The 19,390-nt window shown below is 44.7% G+C and overlaps 1 protein-coding gene across 4 annotated transcripts in view; it reads left to right on the top strand.

The window, feature by feature from the left end:
• Positions 1-9,609: 9,609 nt before the first annotated feature.
• TENT4A (terminal nucleotidyltransferase 4A) overlaps positions 9,610-19,390 on the top strand; it is a 57,736-nt gene continuing 47,955 nt past the window's right edge. For 2 of the 4 annotated variants that reach the window (XM_042048739.1, XM_042048738.1), the window contains exon 1: positions 9,610-10,817. In XM_042048739.1, coding sequence (XP_041904673.1) covers positions 10,000-10,817 — 818 coding nt within the window. In that variant the 5' untranslated portion in view covers positions 9,610-9,999. The remainder of the gene's footprint in view (positions 10,818-19,390) is intronic. The other 2 variants (XM_042048741.1, XM_042048740.1) reach the window with 2 other exon arrangements.

The raw sequence follows: 19,390 nt of genomic DNA, 5'->3' as shown, positions 1-19,390 counted from the left end.
TTTGAGGCATGGGAAAAAGTAAAGCCGCCCCATCACAAAGCTACATGGGAGCTTCAGCGTGGAACATGGCAGCAGGAATGGTGGCCTCTCCTTGCTCCACTCCATGACCTGCCTTGAGGGAGCACCAAACATTCTGCTATCTTAACCTAAGCACAGTAACCACAGGCAATCAGAAATCCTAATCTGTTTCAATTTCAATTTCACTCCTCCTTCCTCATTCCTTTTCTGCTCTCACCACAATAAATGAATGCTGTTTCTTCAATGTTACCTGCATGTCCATAGAGATCATGAGCCCTGGAGCTCAGAGGTGCAGACTTACTGTGAAGCCCATGCTTGCTGAGATTAGTGACTGATATTATGAACAGACTCCTTAACTCAGTTTGCATGGCTGCGGAATGGAAACTGCCATTGCAGGTAACTATCATGTTCTCTGTGCTGGGTTCTGCCCTTGGATCACAGCAGCAGCACTAGAGACTGGGGGAAGAGCGGCTGGAAAGCTGTCCATTGGGAAAGGCCTTGGGGGTGCTGTCAGCTGAACATGAACTAGCGTGTGCCAGGTGGCCAAGAAGGCCAAGGGCATCCTGGCCTGTATCAGCAATGGTGTGGCCAGCAGCACTAGGCCAGTGATGGTCCCCCTGTACTTGGCACTGGTGAGCACTCAAATCCTGTGTTCTGTTCTGGTCCCCTCACTACAAGAAGGACATTGAGATGCTGGAGTGAGTCCAGAGAAGGGCAATGGAGCTGGGGAAGGGTCTGGAGCACCAGTGTGATGAGGAGCATCTGAGGGAGCTGGAATTGTTTAGCCTGGAGAAAAGGAGGCTCAGGGGTGAGCCTTACCACTCTCTACAACTGCCTGAAAGGAGGCTGTAGCCAGGTGGGAGCTGGTCTCTTCTCCCACATAACAAGTGATAGAATGAGAAGAAATGGTCTTATGTTGTGCCAGGGGAGGTTTAGATCGGCTATTATGAAAAATTTCTTCACTGAAAGGGTTGTCAAGCCCTGGAACAGTCTTCCTGGGGAAGTGGTGGAGTGACCAAGAGTTGATTCCCTGAAGGGATACTGCAAGTATTTAAAAGATGTGTAGATGTGGCACTTAGGGACACAGTTTAGTGGTGGACCTGGCAGTGGTGGGTTATACGTCAGACTTCATGTTCTACTAGGTCTTTTCCAACCTAAACAATTCTATGATTCACTGCTGATACCCACAGGCAGCAGATACTGGCACTGGAATCACAAGGTGGGGTTGGAATGCCCAGGCATGCTCTGTTCATCTACAGCCTTCAGGATCCCAAAGGCATGTCTGTTGGACTGCATGTGTGCAAGGTCCCAAGGTGAAATGGTACTGACAAACTGAAGAAGTCCTGGAGAAGTCCCAGTGTCTGTCCATGCACTGGAAAGAACTGATGGTGAGGGTGGTTTTTATTTCTCAGGGAAGACAGAGAAAACTGTAAAGTGCTATACGGTTCCAGTACTGAACCACAGGATAGGAACCATAGCAGGATTTGGTGCAAGAAAGTTGGAGTGCTGGCAGAGAGTCTGGGGAAGAGGTGCCTGAATACTCTTCTGGTTCCTGGCCTTGATTTTAGGTCCTTCAAAGAGCAAATGGACATCTGTGTGCTGACTGATGAGCCTTCACTCTGACAGTTTTCCTGGCCCCGTGGCCAACACCTGCATCTGTCCACTCCACCTCTTTTGCTTCCCTTATTCCTAGTCCAGGTCTTTCTCTACATCAAATGAAATTGTCAGCCGTGTTCTGTTTTTGATGCATGCTTTTCCTATATTCGTTCCTATTCTCATTCTAAAGGACCAGCTAAACCATATTACTCTTTCTTATCAGTCCCTATCTAATCTATCCTACAGCTGCTGCACATCAACTTTACCTAAAAACCCTGCCAAAAAATATTGCTCTCCTTTGATCTTCTGTACTTCTCTGCTAACTTATCCATGGCCCAATGCAAATACGGCTCGGGTCAGCAGTTTTATATTGGCGTCAAGCTGCCTCTCTTCTGGAAATCTCCTTCCTGAGATGTCCAAGTGATTTAGTTGTGGCCCAAGAACAGTTAAAAATAATAGCTTTGAAGGTGGAGATGCAGGACATAGATATATTGAAGGAGAGGGAGGTGCATTGCAATAGAGCAGTTTCTATTTAAAGAGCGAATGCGTGTAGGTATGTGCCTGTGCTGCCTATAGATGAGGACCAGTGGGCAGGATGAGCCAATGATAAATACTAAGCCAGCTGACCACGCAAGATAAATTATCTTCTAGAAATCTGTACAAGATCAAATATGGCTTTGATCTAGCATGGAATCTAATAAAAGTGAGCCACATCTTCCACAAAGATAGTTTTTGCTGACACCTGACGTAACTTTAATTCTAACCACAGTCGTTCTGCTATGCATAAATGATCCTTCCAGCTTTAGTACAGAAGCAGCTGGTGCCCTGTCTGATGCCATGTTAACATGGCAGATCAGGGCTCCAGGGCACATCCTCACTAAGCAACTTGTATATCAGCTTTCTCACAGCTTGTCCCCTCTTGCTCTCCCCAGCAGAAAGCTTACACCCAGCAGATATGAAGAAAGCATTTTTATTCTAATATTGTTCCTAGGAGGAACAATGCATTACGTATAGATTCTTCTCCTGGAAGACAGTTTAGCCAGATCTTTTCCTTCCATATTAGTGCTAGTGCCCTCCCCTTTGCCAGGATTCACACAACATGTTCTGCATGCCCTCAGCTGTCCTCCGCAGCAGCCTGGAGAGCTACAACTTAAAGATGATACTGGGACCTCCTAGATTACAAACAAAAATAAGGGAGGAATCCTGACCAGTTTATTCCCATGAACTTTCATGAGAGTCTCCTTAATATGTTCTCTCAACCTGTCATTCAACAGCAAGTGATCTTTCTGACAAAAGCGACCCTTTGCAGGGCTCTGTGTTAATCAGGACAGGAAGACAGAGCATCTGATTTCATACAAGTCTTCAGATTCCACTTGGAAAAATACTTTCAAAAGCTTTATAGATATTTAGCATAAACTTCATTTGTTTATCATCTCTCTCACAGAGTATTTTCTCAGCTAAAATTATTCTTAAAACCCTCTTTGTGCTTGTTATCACAATTTAATTTCATGTTTAAATAAAGCTTTGAAGAAAGAAAGTCTGTAAGATTTGTCTTCAATTAAGTGTTACTGCTGGCAGAACATCCTCTCTTATGAAAAGTGACAAGTCTCAAAGGCAGAATTCCTAATTCCCGAGTTAAAAAACAAACCTTCCAAAACCTTTATGCTCCCAAACCTTCTCTAAATGATAAAAAGAAACAAAATAGAACACAAGAACAACTTTAAAACTTTCACAGAACATCCTTGATATAGAATAATTAAATATGTCACGAATACTGTAAAAATATGCTGTTAAGTATTTAATTTCTGTGTAATAAGCTAAGATAAACATTCATAGCAATGCAGACTTTTGAAAGTAATCCCTATCAGAGTCCCAAATATAGCAATGGAAATAGAACGTGGGAATGTCAAGGTGGCACTCTTACCTTGCTCCTGTTGTAGTATTGCTCATCCATACCATGCACACAGTGATGAAAGGTCTCCAAGGCAGAGTTCCCACCAGAAGTGTTGACACACATCCAGCAGCGTGAGGCAAGAATCGCACCTGGCTGTCCATGAGCCCTCTCCCACTGTGATGCCACCCTGAATGCACAGAACGGAACGGCTCGTGAACTGCCTCCCACGCTTTCTCCATTTACCACACAGCAATTTTATGTACGCAGCTAGAAAAGTATTTTCATGTGCATGAACATGCCTGGATGGAAGCTGCAGCTGTTCAGCTGCTGATTTATCATGTGTTCAGCTTCTCTGACACAGGGCTGGCAGTCATTGTAAGATCAGGGAAGACAGGGTGGGAAGAGGAGATGGCTGGTGGTTGACAGCTGTTTCAGGCTGTGTACTTTAATTGGCTCTGAATACGCCTGAACAACCTAAATTTGGCTGATGCTTACTGTACATCAGAAGAGGACACAGAGCCTTGATGAGAGGAAGGACTGAGCCAAGTAGAAAATTTAAGGGAGAAAATATAACATGATTTAAGCCTCTTCAGGGCTACTCATGCCAGGCCTTCTTTAATGGGAGACACAAGCCATTTTAAACAAGGTAAAAGCTTGTATTTCCAGATGACAGATTAAAAGAATGCCCGAAATGATATCTTGTAACAACCAGAAACTTGTGTTCTGGATTTCTCCTTGCCTCTCTGTTGTGATCAACTACATTTGAGACATGAAAATTGTATCTCTACTCTCCCATTCAGAAATGTATTTACTGAGGAAAAAAAAAAGGGATGATAGTGCAGCTAAGGAAACTGTTTCCCTGTTACCTCCTGGTGACTAGCACACTCTGAAGGTCACTTGTTAGAGATGCACCTCCTTCAGCAGGACAGCCTTTCTCTCACATCCCCACCCAGCTTGAGACCTTGACTTGTTCAGTTCTTTCCTCTTCCCGCCTTCATCAGGTACAAGTCTGGTCAGATATACTGCTGAGCCTTACTCTCTGTGCCTTCTCCATCCATCCCACCACAGAACATTCTCAGTTGGAAGGGACCATCAAAGATCACTGAGTCCAGCTCTTAAGTGAATGGCTATGGGCCACAAAGGCTACAAAGGAGATCAGAGATGGTAAGCATGAAGGAGGTGATCCATCAGAGGCTTGCAGTATGATTGCAAGTGGCCAGAATCAAGGTCATATGGGTCAAAATCCAAATGCCACATTGTCCTGGGTTGCAGTGTATTCTATTACCATCCTCAGGAGCTGTTGAAACCAGGTGGGGCAGTGTTTCCTTGCCTCCTCCCCCCAGACTATCTTCCTGTTAATTGCCCATCATTGTCCTGCTGCGTGACTCAGAGATAACTCCCTCTGGACTATCTTCTGTTAATGAGCCTAATCAACACTTTGCCTCATGACTCATTACCCCATTGTGAGATGCTCCACCCAGAGGGAGGAACCAAGCATTCCATCCTGGATATAATCTGAGATTCTGAACACCACAGACAACCTTTCCACTGGATTTCCAGAGGACAGGAGCTACACAGCCACCACTGGACCTTCTGAGGAAGAGCAGACCCTTTTTTCTACAGGATCACTGCTTCAGGAGGACTGCAGCCACCATTCTATCAGACTGCTACCACCACCCTGATTAACAGGGTGTCTGGTTGTATCCTGACTCTGTCAGTTTAACCCAGTGTTTTCTGCCTTTATTTTTGGGTTTTTTTTTCCTTATTTTATTTTCCTATTAAATTGTTATTCTGACTTGGTGTCTCCCACTAGTTTGTTTTCAAACTAGTACACACATCCAGTCTTTCCTTAAACACCTCTAGGGATGGTGACTCCATCACTTCCCTGGGCAGCCCATCCCAATGTCTAATCATCCCTTCTGTGAAGTAATTCCTCCTAATGTCCACTCTAAACCTGTGGATGCTCAAGAGCAGGAGCAGAGGAATTTTCCAGCTGCTGAAGCATTTTGTGAAGTTTTCCTTTCTCATGCTTTAGCTGAGAAACAGTGGAAGACGGTTCTGTAAACTAACTCTCTATCTCACACCTGCACAGACTTGTTTTGGTTCACTGGGAAAATATTTTGGAAATGGGTGTTATGCCGTTTAGCCAATCCCTCTGGGAGGTGGATGGTCAAGCATCCAATGGTTTTATGCCACCCTTGTGAGCAAAGCTATATAAGCTGAATTATATGATTAAATATAGTCATTTCTGGCCTTTGAACCTGATCCTGGACTTGTGTCATTTCTCACCGTCCCTGGGGACAACAGCGACATAAACCTCCTCTGGTGCAGCTTGAGGCTGTATCCTCTCATTCTGCCACTGCTCTGGGAGAAGAGACCAACACCCACCGGGCTACAGCCTCCTTTCAGGCAGCAGTAGAAAGTGATAATGTCACCCTTGAGCCTCCTTTTGTCCAGACTAAACAACCCCAGCGCCCTCAGCCATTCCTCCTGGAATTTGTGCTCAAGACCCTTCATCAGGTTTGCTGCCCTTCTCTGGACTCACTCCAGCACTTCAATGTCCTTACTGATCTGAGGGGCTCAGAATTTGACTCAGGATTCAAGGCGCAGCCTCACCAGTGACAAGTGCAGGGGGAGACTTTTCATTACCTGCATCCTCACAAATTCAACAGTGGGAAGGAAGCTTTATTGAAAAGAAATTTTTCAGATGATCCAAACTGTATTTGGCTTTCAAACGTTCTGAGAATCTTACCTTCACTGCGGCATTTCATTCAGTAAAGGACAGCTGAATTAAAATCAACCAGACCTTAAAAAAAAATTAATCCTTGCAAAGGAAGTTCTCACTTGCTACTTTTAGAGGGAAATTCTCACTTTAAGGAGACAAGATTACAAACATGCTTTATTTAGATTTCTTACTGGAGAGGCTGGAAACAGAGGAGAGTAAAACCTGATGTTAGAAGATGATAATTTTCCTTGTCCTCATGCCACAACAGACCATTGGGTAGTATTTCTTCATATTGTACACATTTATGTAGGAAACATGTAATACTTCTTTTTCTGCAGAGATATTTCAGTGATATGCCACAAGCTTTGACAAATCATCATGAGATAGATGAACTAATTGGAGTATTATCAAACCATTGCTTATTGATTTCTCAGAGATTTCCTTCTTCTCCAAGTTCTTGAAATGTGGACCTTCAAGTGCATCGTGCCACCCATCCACCCCATGTTCTCTATTACACTTACATGGTATTTGCTGCCTTGAGCCCATACAAAGAACTGACAAAGCACTATCATAGCTTCAGAAATTCTAACACAGCTTAAGCCAGTGAGAGACAACTCTCTCTGTGGCTACTTCAGGAAACTACCTAGCCTCTTCCAAGAGAGTCTTGGGATTGGTGAGAGTCTCTGCTCATTCAAAAGCTGCTTTTGAGTTACTGCTTCTTACAAGGCAGTGGTCTCTACCACTTAGACCTCAAAACGAAGTTGGAGATAATTTCAGCAAAGTGGGAAATCAGGCCCTCTTGAAAATGCTAACTTCTTTTAAAAGATGGCAGGAGGGCAGGGAAGGAAATAAAGAAAACAGGTCATGAAACTGCTGAGCTTGGAAAAGTCTCCATAAGATTGGCCATTTTGTCTCTTTGGTTTCCCCCTTCACCTCTTGGAGCAACCTGGTCTAGTGGAAGGTGTCCCTGCCTACGGCAGGAGGGTTGGAACTAGGTTGTCTTTAAGGTTCCTTCCAATACAAACCACTCTGTGATTCTAGGATCCTATGAAAACACTGACCAGTATTCCTTTATTTTAAGAGTTTTAACTCAGCAGGTTGAAGATGTGATCTTTACTGGATGTATGGAAAGTCAAAACATGGAACTAAAAGGGTTGAGATGTGGGCTCTGTAGCTGCCTAAGCCTTCTCAGTACTTATAGTCGATCTACAAAGTAACTCATCCAACCACTAGCACACCACAGCAGCTAAGCTTGCAGAAATACTGTCTATCCTCATCTCTCCTTGCTGTACACAGGCCATCATAGAGGAAAGAATGCAAAGTATTCAGGGCTAAAAGAAGAAAGAGACAGTGTAATTCCCTGGTTTCTTTCTTACAGCATTTACATAAAAAGAACAGAGTTGAGGGGCCTGTTTATTTGTCTTCTTTCGTGTTCAGTTAAAACCCAACCAAAACAATCCAAAATCCTTTGGAAGATGAACCATAAAACCAAGGACTACTATCAGTAACTCAAGCTGAAATCTCTGCTGAAGATCTTAATACTTCATTGACCATGTAAGAAATTGTGGTGAACATACTTTTATATGAGACATAATTAATAGCACTTTCATGTGGTTTGGTTTTGGTTACTTTATTGTGTACTTTTATGTGTACTTTGGCAGTTAGTCCTGAAAACAGGCCTATTCCTTAACAAAAACAAATTAATGACCTGCTTTTTCTAAATGACTTCCGATAATAAAAATTAGGCTGTCACCCTTAAATAAGTTTCCCTTGTTCTGAAGTCTAAAGGTATAGTTAGAGAATACAACTGCATCAAACACAACTGCCCTCTGCTAACAAATGACAGTCTTGTTCTCTCATGCTCTCTCCACCCCCTCCTTAGCACCAGCTCTGACCACAAAGTAAGCTAATTCAAAATGAACTGCTGAAAACTATTACTTTTCTTCCAAGTGCAGTCTTTTCTGAATTAACAACTTAAATTGTCTCATTGATCAATATCAGGGATTGGGCAGGGCAGCAGGGAAAGGAATTAGCAGGATCATGGAGAGTGGGACCTCTCCTTTTCTCACCTTCTGCAGTGATCATTCTGCTAGATCATTCAAGATATACCACACAACTGCATTGGAGGGCTCTTCTAACTCGGATTCCCTGATAGTATTTGTCTTCATGCATGTACAACTCTTCTCTGTGCTATTCTGAAGTTACCTTAAGGGCTCTGTTGAACAGTCTGGGGAGTCCTGGACTGCTGGAGCTTCTGGGGCTACCTCAGGAGAAGACACTTTATCCATATGCATGCTGAAGCTGCTCAAGGAAAAGGCCAAATCACTGGCCTTAGATTAGAAAGAGAACCATTATGGACATGATTCTGGGGGGCTGGCTGTTAAAGCCCATCTTTAGATCATGGTGTGTGTGTCTGATCCCACTCCAATAGCAGTATGCATTTTACCTAGTGATCACTGCACACGAAACCCATCCATTATAGACACCCCTTGGAACAGGCACTGTGTCCCTGAGACTCAAGCCCAATAAAAACTGAAGTACCCAGTGGAAATGTGCTTTATGGTGCTATCTTGGCACTATCAATCCAAGGAGAGCCTTCCCTTGGTTATGAACTGCATGGTGCTGTCTGGACGCATCAGCTGCGCCTCCCCTTTCCCCCAGGGAATGAGTGGCCCTGCTCAGCCCCACACTTTCCGCTGCTCAGCCTCCCCAAAGGAGGTCTGCCTGCACTTGCTTCTTCTCTGAATTAGTCCTCAAAATCCACCCTTTTATTTTGTGGGAACTGGGCTACTCTTCTTCAAGGGGATGAGCTGTGGCATGGAGGGGTCAGACAACGCAGTGTTTGTGAGAAACCAACACAGAGGCAGGGCCTCAGTTGCGCCAGCTGCTCACGGAGATGAAGGGAAGACAAGTGAGAGGGAACCTCATCAGTGTCTGTAACTATCTGAAGGAAAGGTGTCAAGAAGATGGAGCCAGGCTCTTCTCGGTGATGCCAAGCAATAGAACAAGAATGAAAGGGCAGCAATTGATGCAAAAGAAGTTCCACCTAAACATGAGGAAGAGCTTCTTTCCTGTGGGAGTGACTACACTCTGGAACAGGTTGCCCAGAGAGTTGTCGAGTCTCCCTCACCGGAGATAGTCAAGAACTGTCCGGATGCAATCGCGTGCCACGTGCTCTGGGATGACTCTGCTTGAGCAGGGAGGTTGGACCACTGTGGTCCCGTCCCGCTTGACCAATCCTGCGACTCTGGGAGTTACAGAGCCGCCGGCACCGCGCTCCGGCTCGCCCCGCCCGCCGCCGGGCGTGAGGCACGGCCGCCCCGCTCCGCGCCGGCGCAGGCGGGCGAGCGCCGAGGCGGGGGAGCATTCCCAGCTCCCTTCTCCCTCCCGCTTCCCGCGCATGTGCGGTTGCCAGGGCGGCCGTCTCCGGTGAAGGTTTAAAATCTGCGGGACATGCGCAGTGCCGGTTCTGGCCCTGGCGAGGGGGACACGCCACATTGGAACGGCGAGCGGAGCGCTCCGGGCAGCGCCGGGTACAGTTTGCGCCGCCTCCGCTTCCTGCCGAGCCGCGCTCGCCTCGCCCGGCTCTGTCTCCGGCCGCCCTGCCGCCCTCCGTCGCTCCCTCCTCCCCGCGACACATGCCGCTGGTGCCGGGCCGCTCCTAGCGCCGCTGCCGGGCCGAGCGAGCGAGGGAGCGGGCGGTGAGCGGGCGGCGGCGCGGAGCTCTGGCCGGGCAGTGAGGGACGGCGGCGGCGGGCGGGCGTGGATGGATCCCCGCGTGGCCTGGATCCAGCCTGAGCAGAAAGGACCCGCGAATGCGCTGTGGATGCAGATCTGGGAGACCTCGCAGGGCGTGGGGGGCCGGGGCGGCGCCAGCTTCCCGCACTACCTCTGCCTCAACTCCCCGGCGCTGGACTCTGCTGCCTCTCCGCCCCGCGGGCACGGCTGCGTGCGGCTCGGGGCGCCTGGCGCCTGCTGCTCCTCTTCCTCACCGCCTTCGCCTTCGCCTTCCCCGCCGGCCCTGTTGACCGGACTGGTTCCCGCTGTCTCCGCCGGCCCCGCGGCGGTGAACGGCGGCGGCGAGGGAGGGCGGCGGCTGCAGAAGTCGCCTTCCGTGTCTTCCTCGTCCTCCTGCTCGTCGGTGGAGTCCGGCACCGAGAGCCCCGGCTTCTCCTCCTCGGGATCGTGCAGCGGCGGCGGAGGTGGCGGCTCCTCCTCTTCCTCCGGCGGCCCCCGGGCGGTGGCGGTGGCTCCTCCCGGGCTGCTGGGCAGCGGGGCCGGACCCGGGGAGTTTTTTAACTTCCACGAGAACAAAGTGAACGCTGTGAATGGGCACCACCAGCCGCCGCACCCGGCGCGCAGCCCGCACCCGCCCCCGGCGTCTCCCCAGCAGCACCAGTACCACCCGGGCCGCAGGAAACGGGAGAATAAAGCCAGCACCTATGGGATGAATTACCTGCTCTCCGGCAGCCGCGGCGTCGCCGTCAACAACTCCCCCCACCAGCAGCGGCAGCCGCCTCAGCCAGCGCTGCAGAGCCCCGGCACCCCCTGGAAGACCAGGAAATACAGCCCGGGCGTGCAGGGGTGAGCAGCCGGGGGCCCGGGGGCTGCTGCAGCCCCCGAGGGAAGGGGGGCCTCGGCCGCCTCTCCTGCGGCCCCTCCGGGCGGGGGGGCGGTGGGTTGGGGTCACACGAACTCCTCTGGAGCCGGCCGCGGCAGGGAGGCCGATGGTAGGGATGGCGGGGCACTAACCCGTGCCCTTTTGTAAATCACCTTGGTCTGTGCCGGCTGGGTGGCTCCTGGCCGAAGCAGAGATTCACGCAGGGACAGGGAACCCTTAGGTACGGGGGAGGTTAGGCCTTACCTTGTAGTAGGTTGAGAGGTGAAGTTGTCAGACCATGATCAGAGGTCACCTACAATAATTAAAGCAAGGATGGTGGAGGATGCTTGCCAGAGCTACCAGGTGTCAATTCAGATTGTAAGGGGGAAGTGGAAGGCTTCCATTCAGAGGAACTCAGAACCCTTGTGCTAGTTTTTAAATGCCTCTGCTTAGGTTGCAGCAAGCTGGTTGGCTTCGGGATTGTTAGGAACATCACTTGAAAGGGAGGTGCCGAGTTCTCTCTGAGATGGGCATGAAAGTCAGTGTGGTCTTAGAACATTTCTCTCAAGTGTGTTTTAGCTCTAAGATAGGTTGTGCCAGCCAATACCTGTGCAGAAATCTTGTCTTTTTGAAGAGAACATTTTTATGAAGCTTACCCTATCTTGTAAACCATACCTTTCTCATATAAATGGGTAGTTAGTAAGGCCGAGTATTCAGTTTGATCTGATTGGCATGGAGAAGGGACTGAAATTGAACAAAGCATGTCTGGGATGCTCTTAGAGATTACTATATTTCACCTGTCAAATTTCATTCAGTCAAGGGGAAATGTTACTTTCTAAAGTTAAGGTTATTTTGTTATTGGAAAAAGTGCTAGCTACATTGACTGACTGTGGCAGATTTCTGATGTCCCTTCAAAAATAGTTTCTTGGAACATCCTAACATCAAGACCTTTGGATGCCTGTGGAGTAAAGGCACAGTGTATTTGTAGAGGGTAAATAGCTAAAGATAACAGGGTATGAGCTGGGGATTTTTAAGTGAGAGATTTAACTTAAGGACTGTGTCTTCCTTTTATCTTTTGTGTAGGTGTTGTATCTTTTTGTGTCAGGTGCTGAGTATGTTAAAAGTTATTAAGAAGTATTAAAAGATATTTTTAAAGTTCTCTTTTTGTAAACCATAACCTCAAGAGGGGGAGGACAAGACTTCGAACTACTGCTTTTTAATTCCAGACTGACACTGAAAATTCAAATCTCTTACAGGAAGCTAGAATTTGAATCTTTAAGAGGCATCTTGCGCTAGGAGCTTTGAGTCTAATACTAAGAAATCTGTATGTCTGAAGTTCCAATAGTATCTTTAAAATAGTGTGAAGTTCTTGTTTTACTTTCATAGAGACGTGGTAGAGCACTGAGTTAACTTTTTAATCTAAGTCAAGTCAGTGTAAGTGAGGCAGATCTCCAGGCAGGTGGAGCAGCCTGAGTTCACCCAGCAGGTCTATGGCAAACCCGTGACTCAAATCCAGGCACTGCGAGTTCTGTTCTGTAGCTGTTAGGCAGCACCATCTATGCCTTTCACATATCTTTATTTTTTTCATCTTTTGTTCTTCTGTTTTCTTTTGGCTTTCCTTTAATAGTGGCTATGTCACTCTTGAAGTACGAGTTTATCGAAAATCTCTACACAATTGTTTAGCTGAGATTCAGTTGCACTGTTCAGTTCATAATGTAGGTAGTTCTTTTGCTGATGTGTTAATGACAAGTTTTTTGCTAAATATCTTTGGAAGTGGAAGCTGTGTTTCCTGATCTTCTGTCAAGGATCTCTGTTACAAAAGCAGGACCTGATTCTGGGAGTGGGATACCAGTAGCTACAGCATGTGTGATCCTGTAGTTCCAGAGCATTCCTTAAAGTAGCAGGGAACTAACTAGTGCTGAAGGAGAGCATGAAGCTTGAAACCATAGACCTAAATATGACAAGCAGTTTCTGCTTTAAAGTTTGAGTTCTGTTACCCAAGGTGAATCTTGGACAAGTGTGTATTCTTAAACAGTGTTCTGTTTAGTGTTAGTGATTTTTTATGAAGTGCTTGTGTGGTTGAAATAAGAATACTGTCACTGATGGAGTGGATTTAGGTATCTGTCTTCTGCAGTAATTCCTGTTTAGTGGTGAGCTTAACTTTTTCAGCCTGGCTGGTGCGTTATTTGTCAAATCAAATAAAAATGCACTGAAAAGGCTGGGATGGGGACAGATCCCTACAGGAGTTTCTTGTGGATCCCTTATGTTCCTTTAGTTGCCTGCTGTTCCCTGGAACTGTCAGCCTGGTCCTGAAGTATCACTTCGATAACTCATCATCTGTTGACAGAGCATCTTCAGTGTTGCTGTACTGGTATATGCAACTGTTGAAAAATGTGATCCTGAAAATCTTCAGCTGCAGTCTGGTTTGGACATAGATTATTGGAAGAAGTACTTGATCATAGATGCTCTTATGCTTACCCTGTACATGAATGATAGAGCTTACTCTGCTGTGAATATCGTTCCTAAAAGAATGTTTTTCTGCAACATGCTGAAATTTCCAAGTGATATGCAGTGGCTCACAGTGTTACTGTATTGTCTTTTGGTAACACGGTAAGAAGGGTAATCTCTGTTAGTGCTCTCCCAGGCTGCAGTAGTACTTCTGATGATTTGCCTGCGTGCTTTGAAACAGTACTGTGCTCTCTCTGCTTTCTCATTCAGAGCTGAGGATGGTCTGTAGCACTGCAAGTCATTGTTTTATTCACACTGCTCATAGTCCGTGGCTTTGTGATGGTAGGTGCAGTGATGTTTAGGAATACTGTATGTTATAAAAGCTGTGTTTTCCTCTGCTTTATATACAGCATTCCTTCTTTTTCCAGTGGACTCATGCTTTCACCACTTTGATAGCATGACAACCTTCATAAAGGAAATTTTTCTCATAAAACACAAGAGTGAATAGCTGTACTTGATTAGATTTCATCCTAAAGCTGTGCTTTTGGATGCCCTAGATTGTCCCATGTTACGCTTTTACAGAATTTTGGAAGGTAGGGAGTGAGGAGATTGAAGCCATATTTATTCCAGTGCTTCAACAGAGTGATTAATATAGCAGCAGTGTAAATTCCTATATGTCTGCGTTTAGTTTAGGACTACAGATGACAAAATGATTGGTTTCAGATGCAAGGCAGAGAACTGTCCTTTAATATTATGAGGTTAATTCAAACTGTTGTGACTGATGTTCAGAACTTATTTCTTGGTACTGTGAAATATCCTCTCGTGTCATTTAAAACTGCATCTATCCTCTTAGTGTGTGCATTCTTTGTTCAGCAAATACCTTCTGTTTTTGTAAAGTCAGTATCTTAAATATATCTGAGTAGTTTAAGCATCCAGAGAGTTTAAAAATGCTCAAATACTGTTTCAAAATATGGCATCAAGCTATTCTAAACGTTTTGCTAAGGACTCTATAGCTTTTGTTTGGGTGCACAGCTAATAGAGTGCTTTCTCTGAAGATGTAGCTCCTAGCTTGTGAATAGTATAAAATCATACTGGATTTAATAATTTTGCTTCTTAATATAAATTTAACAAAGTAAGTAAAGAATTAAAGCATTTTTAACAGTATGAGTCTGTTCTGCTTAATACTTTCAACTAGGTTCAGTGTAACTGTAGATGTTGAATGAGCTTAGTGCTGAAATACCTGGCATATCTGCTTTGCACATTACAGTGCTGTGCAGAAATAACAGAACTGGCTTGTTGAGGATTAGTTTGGATACCAGAACTGTTATGATACATTGGAATGGGGCTCTGCCTGGACTAATTAGTGTTGCATAGTGTCTGATGACTTCCTGTGCTCAATTTTTCCCCTATATAGCTGTTTTCTTTAAGTCTCTCTTGATAATGACGCACAAGTTCCGCCATAGAGTACAAGAGCACCAAGACCTCTGCATTTCCTTGGGCTGAAGGAGGGTTCAGGGCAGCATTCCCTGATGACCGCAGCAGGTCCTTGGGGAGAGTTCTCAGAAGCAAGGTAAGCTTATGACAGTGCTTCCCCAGAAGACTTGCTTCAGTGTTCACCAGTTTGCAGCTGAATGATAGTGTAAACAGAAAGTGATGTCCAGGGATGTGGTGGTGCTCCTGTATGCTAAGCCTGTATTAGGCTGTCTTTATTTCTTCACCTGTATGCAGTGTTTCTAATTCCAGTTGTACAGGGTTTTTTTTGCATTTTTGATATATTTCAGAACTTTGACTAAGATAAATTTAATTACAGTTTAGTGCAATGCACTGTTAAAAATCCATTGCATCCAGGACTCTGCATAGCTTCAGTTGCATGTTTGTCAACCCTTGCTTATTATACTGCTGTCAGAGCCATCAGATACAAATTAATGTGTGGGGATGCCACATTGTCAGCCTCTTCTGCAATTTTTTTTTTTTTCTTCTACTTTGAGCTGAAAGAGTATAGACTTTGGAGGTGCTCTGGAGCCTTTACTGTCTGCAGTGAAATGTCCAGCTCTTGTAAGGGCTTTAGGGGCCTCCCAAGGGTGATTATTCTTAACTCCTCCCTGTACTTAACAGTGCTGCCTTGCTCCAACACCTTCTAGTAAAGAACAAACACAGTGGGCTGTGCTTCATCCACACTGCTGTCCAGTCCTTGGTGTCTGCTATGTGTGGTGCTAGGTGGACACCTTTAGTGGAGGTCGTAATGCAGGAGGCAGGTAGTGCTGGCATTGTACACTCAATTCTTGTTTTGCTTGGCTGTAGGGTCAGGGTAGAACTAGGCAGTATATATGCTGGAGTGTATGCAAGGAGAAGCGTGGAAGTAGTTACCTGTTAGTCATAGTAAATTTCTGGAGAGAGCATCAGGATGTAGTTAGATGGATAGTTTTCATGCCTGAAGGTTGGTACAAAGGAAAGTTCCAGGATGGCTGCTGGATGAATTGTCAACAGAACAGAACATCTCTTTTTTTTTTTTTTCCTGTGGTCAAGTAAGTTGCCTTGGTAAAGCACAAAGTTTCCGTGCGAAGTGGGTACCCAGTGTATCGTTAGAGACTGATGCTGTGGGGAGTGGAATGAAAGGAATGTTTTGGCAGCAGTAGCCTCCAGAGTCACTAGAGGTACTAGAGGTCAGAAAGGCTGAGCTGAAGTAGTAAAACATGAGAAGGCCTTGGTGCTCACATGACAGGTGCTCACATCTGTGTGTGAAGGAGAATGGGCCATGTTTGGAGCAGTTTAATCCTGGCATCAGCTTTGTGGTGGTTTTGCCAGTTGTTAGGCTTTGGCGGTAGAGACAGTTGGCACTAAGAACATCAACAGCTGTACTAGGGGAGACTGTTAGAGGCCAGTGCCAAATACTGGGAAAAGAATATATCAATGTGGGCTTGTGGTGATATTCCCTGAAAGCATCTCCCAGTTTGAAATTATCTGTGGTTCTTGGATTACCTGGGCTATAGGCAGAGCATTTTTAGGCTTATTGTAGATTTTGTGTATGAACTTGTCTTGATCTTTTATGGTCTGGGATCAGCAATGACCTGTGGGAAGATGTTCCTCAGTAAAGCCATGCATTATGTAAAGATCTTTATTTTTATTTTTTTTTATCCTGAGGCTGTCACTAGGGTTGTAGAGGCTGCCAGTTTCAGGTCTGTGTATTACAGAGGCAGACCATGAGTGCTTTTTTGCAGGGGACTTGAAAAAGGAGGGGAGGAAAGGTTGAATCACCTGACAGTTGTTTTCTAGTCTGTTTAATCATTCCTTGTATTGAAACTGTTTCCTGCCGCTAGATGTTTGTCTTCTTTGTATGCTTTGCAGTCCTGTTTTATCTTTGGAACTCACATGAACCAGACCTGTGTGTGATAGTGTCACAATATTCCTGCATCTTGGGCTATCTTGTTCTATCTTATATTTTGTCTCCTCATTACTGACCTGGGACTTGCCTGATGTTTTTGTGCTTTGAGGCTTCACTAGTGATCTTCCTTTTATATGGAAACTAAGAGTTCCAGCTGCTTGTTTCCTTTTTAAAACAATTCTTTATCTATGTGAAGGGTCTTGCCCCTCATGCCATGTCAGCTTAGTTTCTTCATAAGCCTGTGTAAGGATGTGTGGGGCCATTGTCAATTGCCATTTGGAAATCCAAGAAAATAACAGATTTTCCTTTGTGGTTCTCTGATTCTTCCAAGCAGCTCTGAATGTTTGGGGTTTTTTTAAGACACTACTTCCATTTATGATAGTTATGTTAGCATCTTGATACAGTTATAGCTATTAATTTGTTGCATTTGTATTGTGCATTTGTAGCACTTTAGGCTACTTTGAATATTTTGAATGACAAAGCTAATCCTTTTAAATCAAAAAAAGAAAGATTACTTACTGTTCTGGTACAAATGCAGTATCAAGTGAGTGTGACTTTGGGTGAATACTGAATTACCAGGAATAGGTTTTGCTGTGAAGTATTTTCTATTAAAAAGTTTAGGACAAGTTCTTCCTTTGTAGTTGTGGATCAGGGAAGTCTCTGAGGAATTAAAAAAAGTAAAATACTAGCTTCTCTACGTATGATGCGTTGGAATCCCCTAACTTTCTCTGTACTGATCAGTTAATGCACTTAACAGAAGCAGGTTTTTGGGCTCTTGAACTAGTTTAGCCTTTCTCAGTCATAGCTTTGCATCTCGTTAAGTTGTTCCTCATAATCGTTTTTGATATCCTTAATCTTCCAATCCTCTTTTCCTGCTTTGTACATGACTTCAGGGTTTCTGAACACATCTTCTGATGGAATCCTATGACAAGGTAGTAAAAGCTCTTTTTTCCCCCCTAAAACCTGATTAAGTGATGCATGCTAAACAACCAGTGTGATACCTTTAAAACTCTCTGTAACACATTGTTCTTTTGGTGACGATTTTAAAGGAGCTTCCTCTCTTATATGGCAAACTGCAGCAGTACTTAAATCCAGAAAAGACTTTTCTAGGTTTTTTTTGCCTTGCAGAGATGCTGACTGCGAATGTGAAGGGTTTCCTGCCAGTAGTGCTTTGATGGGTGCATTTTGAATTAGTCTGCTGCTCAGGATTATGTCAAGAGTTGCTTCTCTTTAATGTTTCAGTGGCTGACCTGGTGTAATGAATACCTGATCTACATGGGCATAATTAGTCTCTCATCACTAGTATGTTTCTGCTGTTGCAATGACTTGTCTGGGATGTTAATCGCTTGCTATCTTTGGGCATTTGGAAAAGAATGGTATTAAGGCAGGAATTTTGGGATTTAGTGGATCTATTTATTGGCATAGCAAACTTGCTGATTCAGTCCCAAGGTTTAACATATGGAATTCTCCTTCCCTGGTGCAACAAAATAATTGTGATGCTTCTTGGTGGTGTAGGGAAGTCCATCAGTCCAAGTCAGGAGTAGTGTACTTCAGAAGCTTATGTAGCGGATCTGCTTTGCCATGTATTAAATTGGAGATGTACATCTGGTTATTTAAAAATTTTTTTATGATGCAGCTTTTTCAAAGTACATCCAGCCATTAATAAGGTAATTGGTTGAGTTTTACTGGATTGATGTACTTTGCAAAAATAGATTAGTTTCTGATTCTTTTTCAAAATGCAGACAAATTCTGTTACTTGCATCTGGAAATTTGCAGTGTGAATCAATCCAACAAACTTACTTTCCTGAGTGCATCAGCTGTCAAGGTGTTCCTAAGAGGTAAAATCTAATAGCAAGAAACTTGGTCTAAAGTCAGGATGGGCTCTGACTTGCATGACTGTGGGGAAAGAGAAAGCTTAGAGAGGAAATAAGGACAATGCAATCTCTTGAGGAAAAGGTACAATACATTTTATAAACTACTCTTTGTTCTGTGGATGAGAAGAGAAGTACTTCTTTCTGCCGTTCTCTCCTTTGTAGCTAACTTGCAAAGTAAGCTCAATCCTTACTTGAGTGTGTATTTAGGGTGCCTGCCTGTAAAACATTTCACAGCTCTGATTCATAAGTTCTATATAGTTCAGCTTTTTTTTTATTCTGCCAGTCTTTGTGGTTTGCTGCCTTCTGTACAATTACAGTGATGAAGATAATTGCTGTCTGAATAATGTAGTAGTATGAGACTGATTTGGTGCAGCAGTGCAGTCTGAGAGTGTAGCACTGCGTTTTCATAGTTTTTCTCATCTGTAAGCTTAGAGCATTGCATAGGGCATAGAGTAGTACTGCGTGAGCCTTACTGGTGTAGAGGAGGACTAGTATACAAAGGTAAAGGCATCTGATGGGTGTTGTGAGGGGGAATGGGAAGAGAAGAATTGTAGTCCATCTCTTCTTGGTCATAATTATATTTTAGTCTCTTTTGCAGATGTCTTAATCTTAGATCATACTGGGAAAAGTCTGTCTCAGAATGTATTGTTGCTTTCACATATATGTTTATATATTCTCCTTTATTTCACTGAACTGCGTTCCTTAGTTAGTTTTAAACTTTAAGATGGATTTAAACTACTGAATGCATTTGATTGTTGTAGTGTGAGATTTCACCTGCATTTCCATGATAATGCAATTGTGCTTCGCCCTAGTTGTAGGTGAAGGTACAGTTCAACAGATTTCCAAGATACGT

Source organism: Corvus kubaryi, unplaced genomic scaffold (assembly GCF_017639235.1).
Source record: "Corvus kubaryi isolate FWS band 111438036 unplaced genomic scaffold, C.kubaryi_AGA036_p1.0 68, whole genome shotgun sequence".
NCBI classification, from domain to species: domain Eukaryota; kingdom Metazoa; phylum Chordata; class Aves; order Passeriformes; family Corvidae; genus Corvus; species Corvus kubaryi.
Note: the sequence above shows the minus strand (reverse complement) of the source record. Positions and strands in the feature narration are given on the sequence as shown.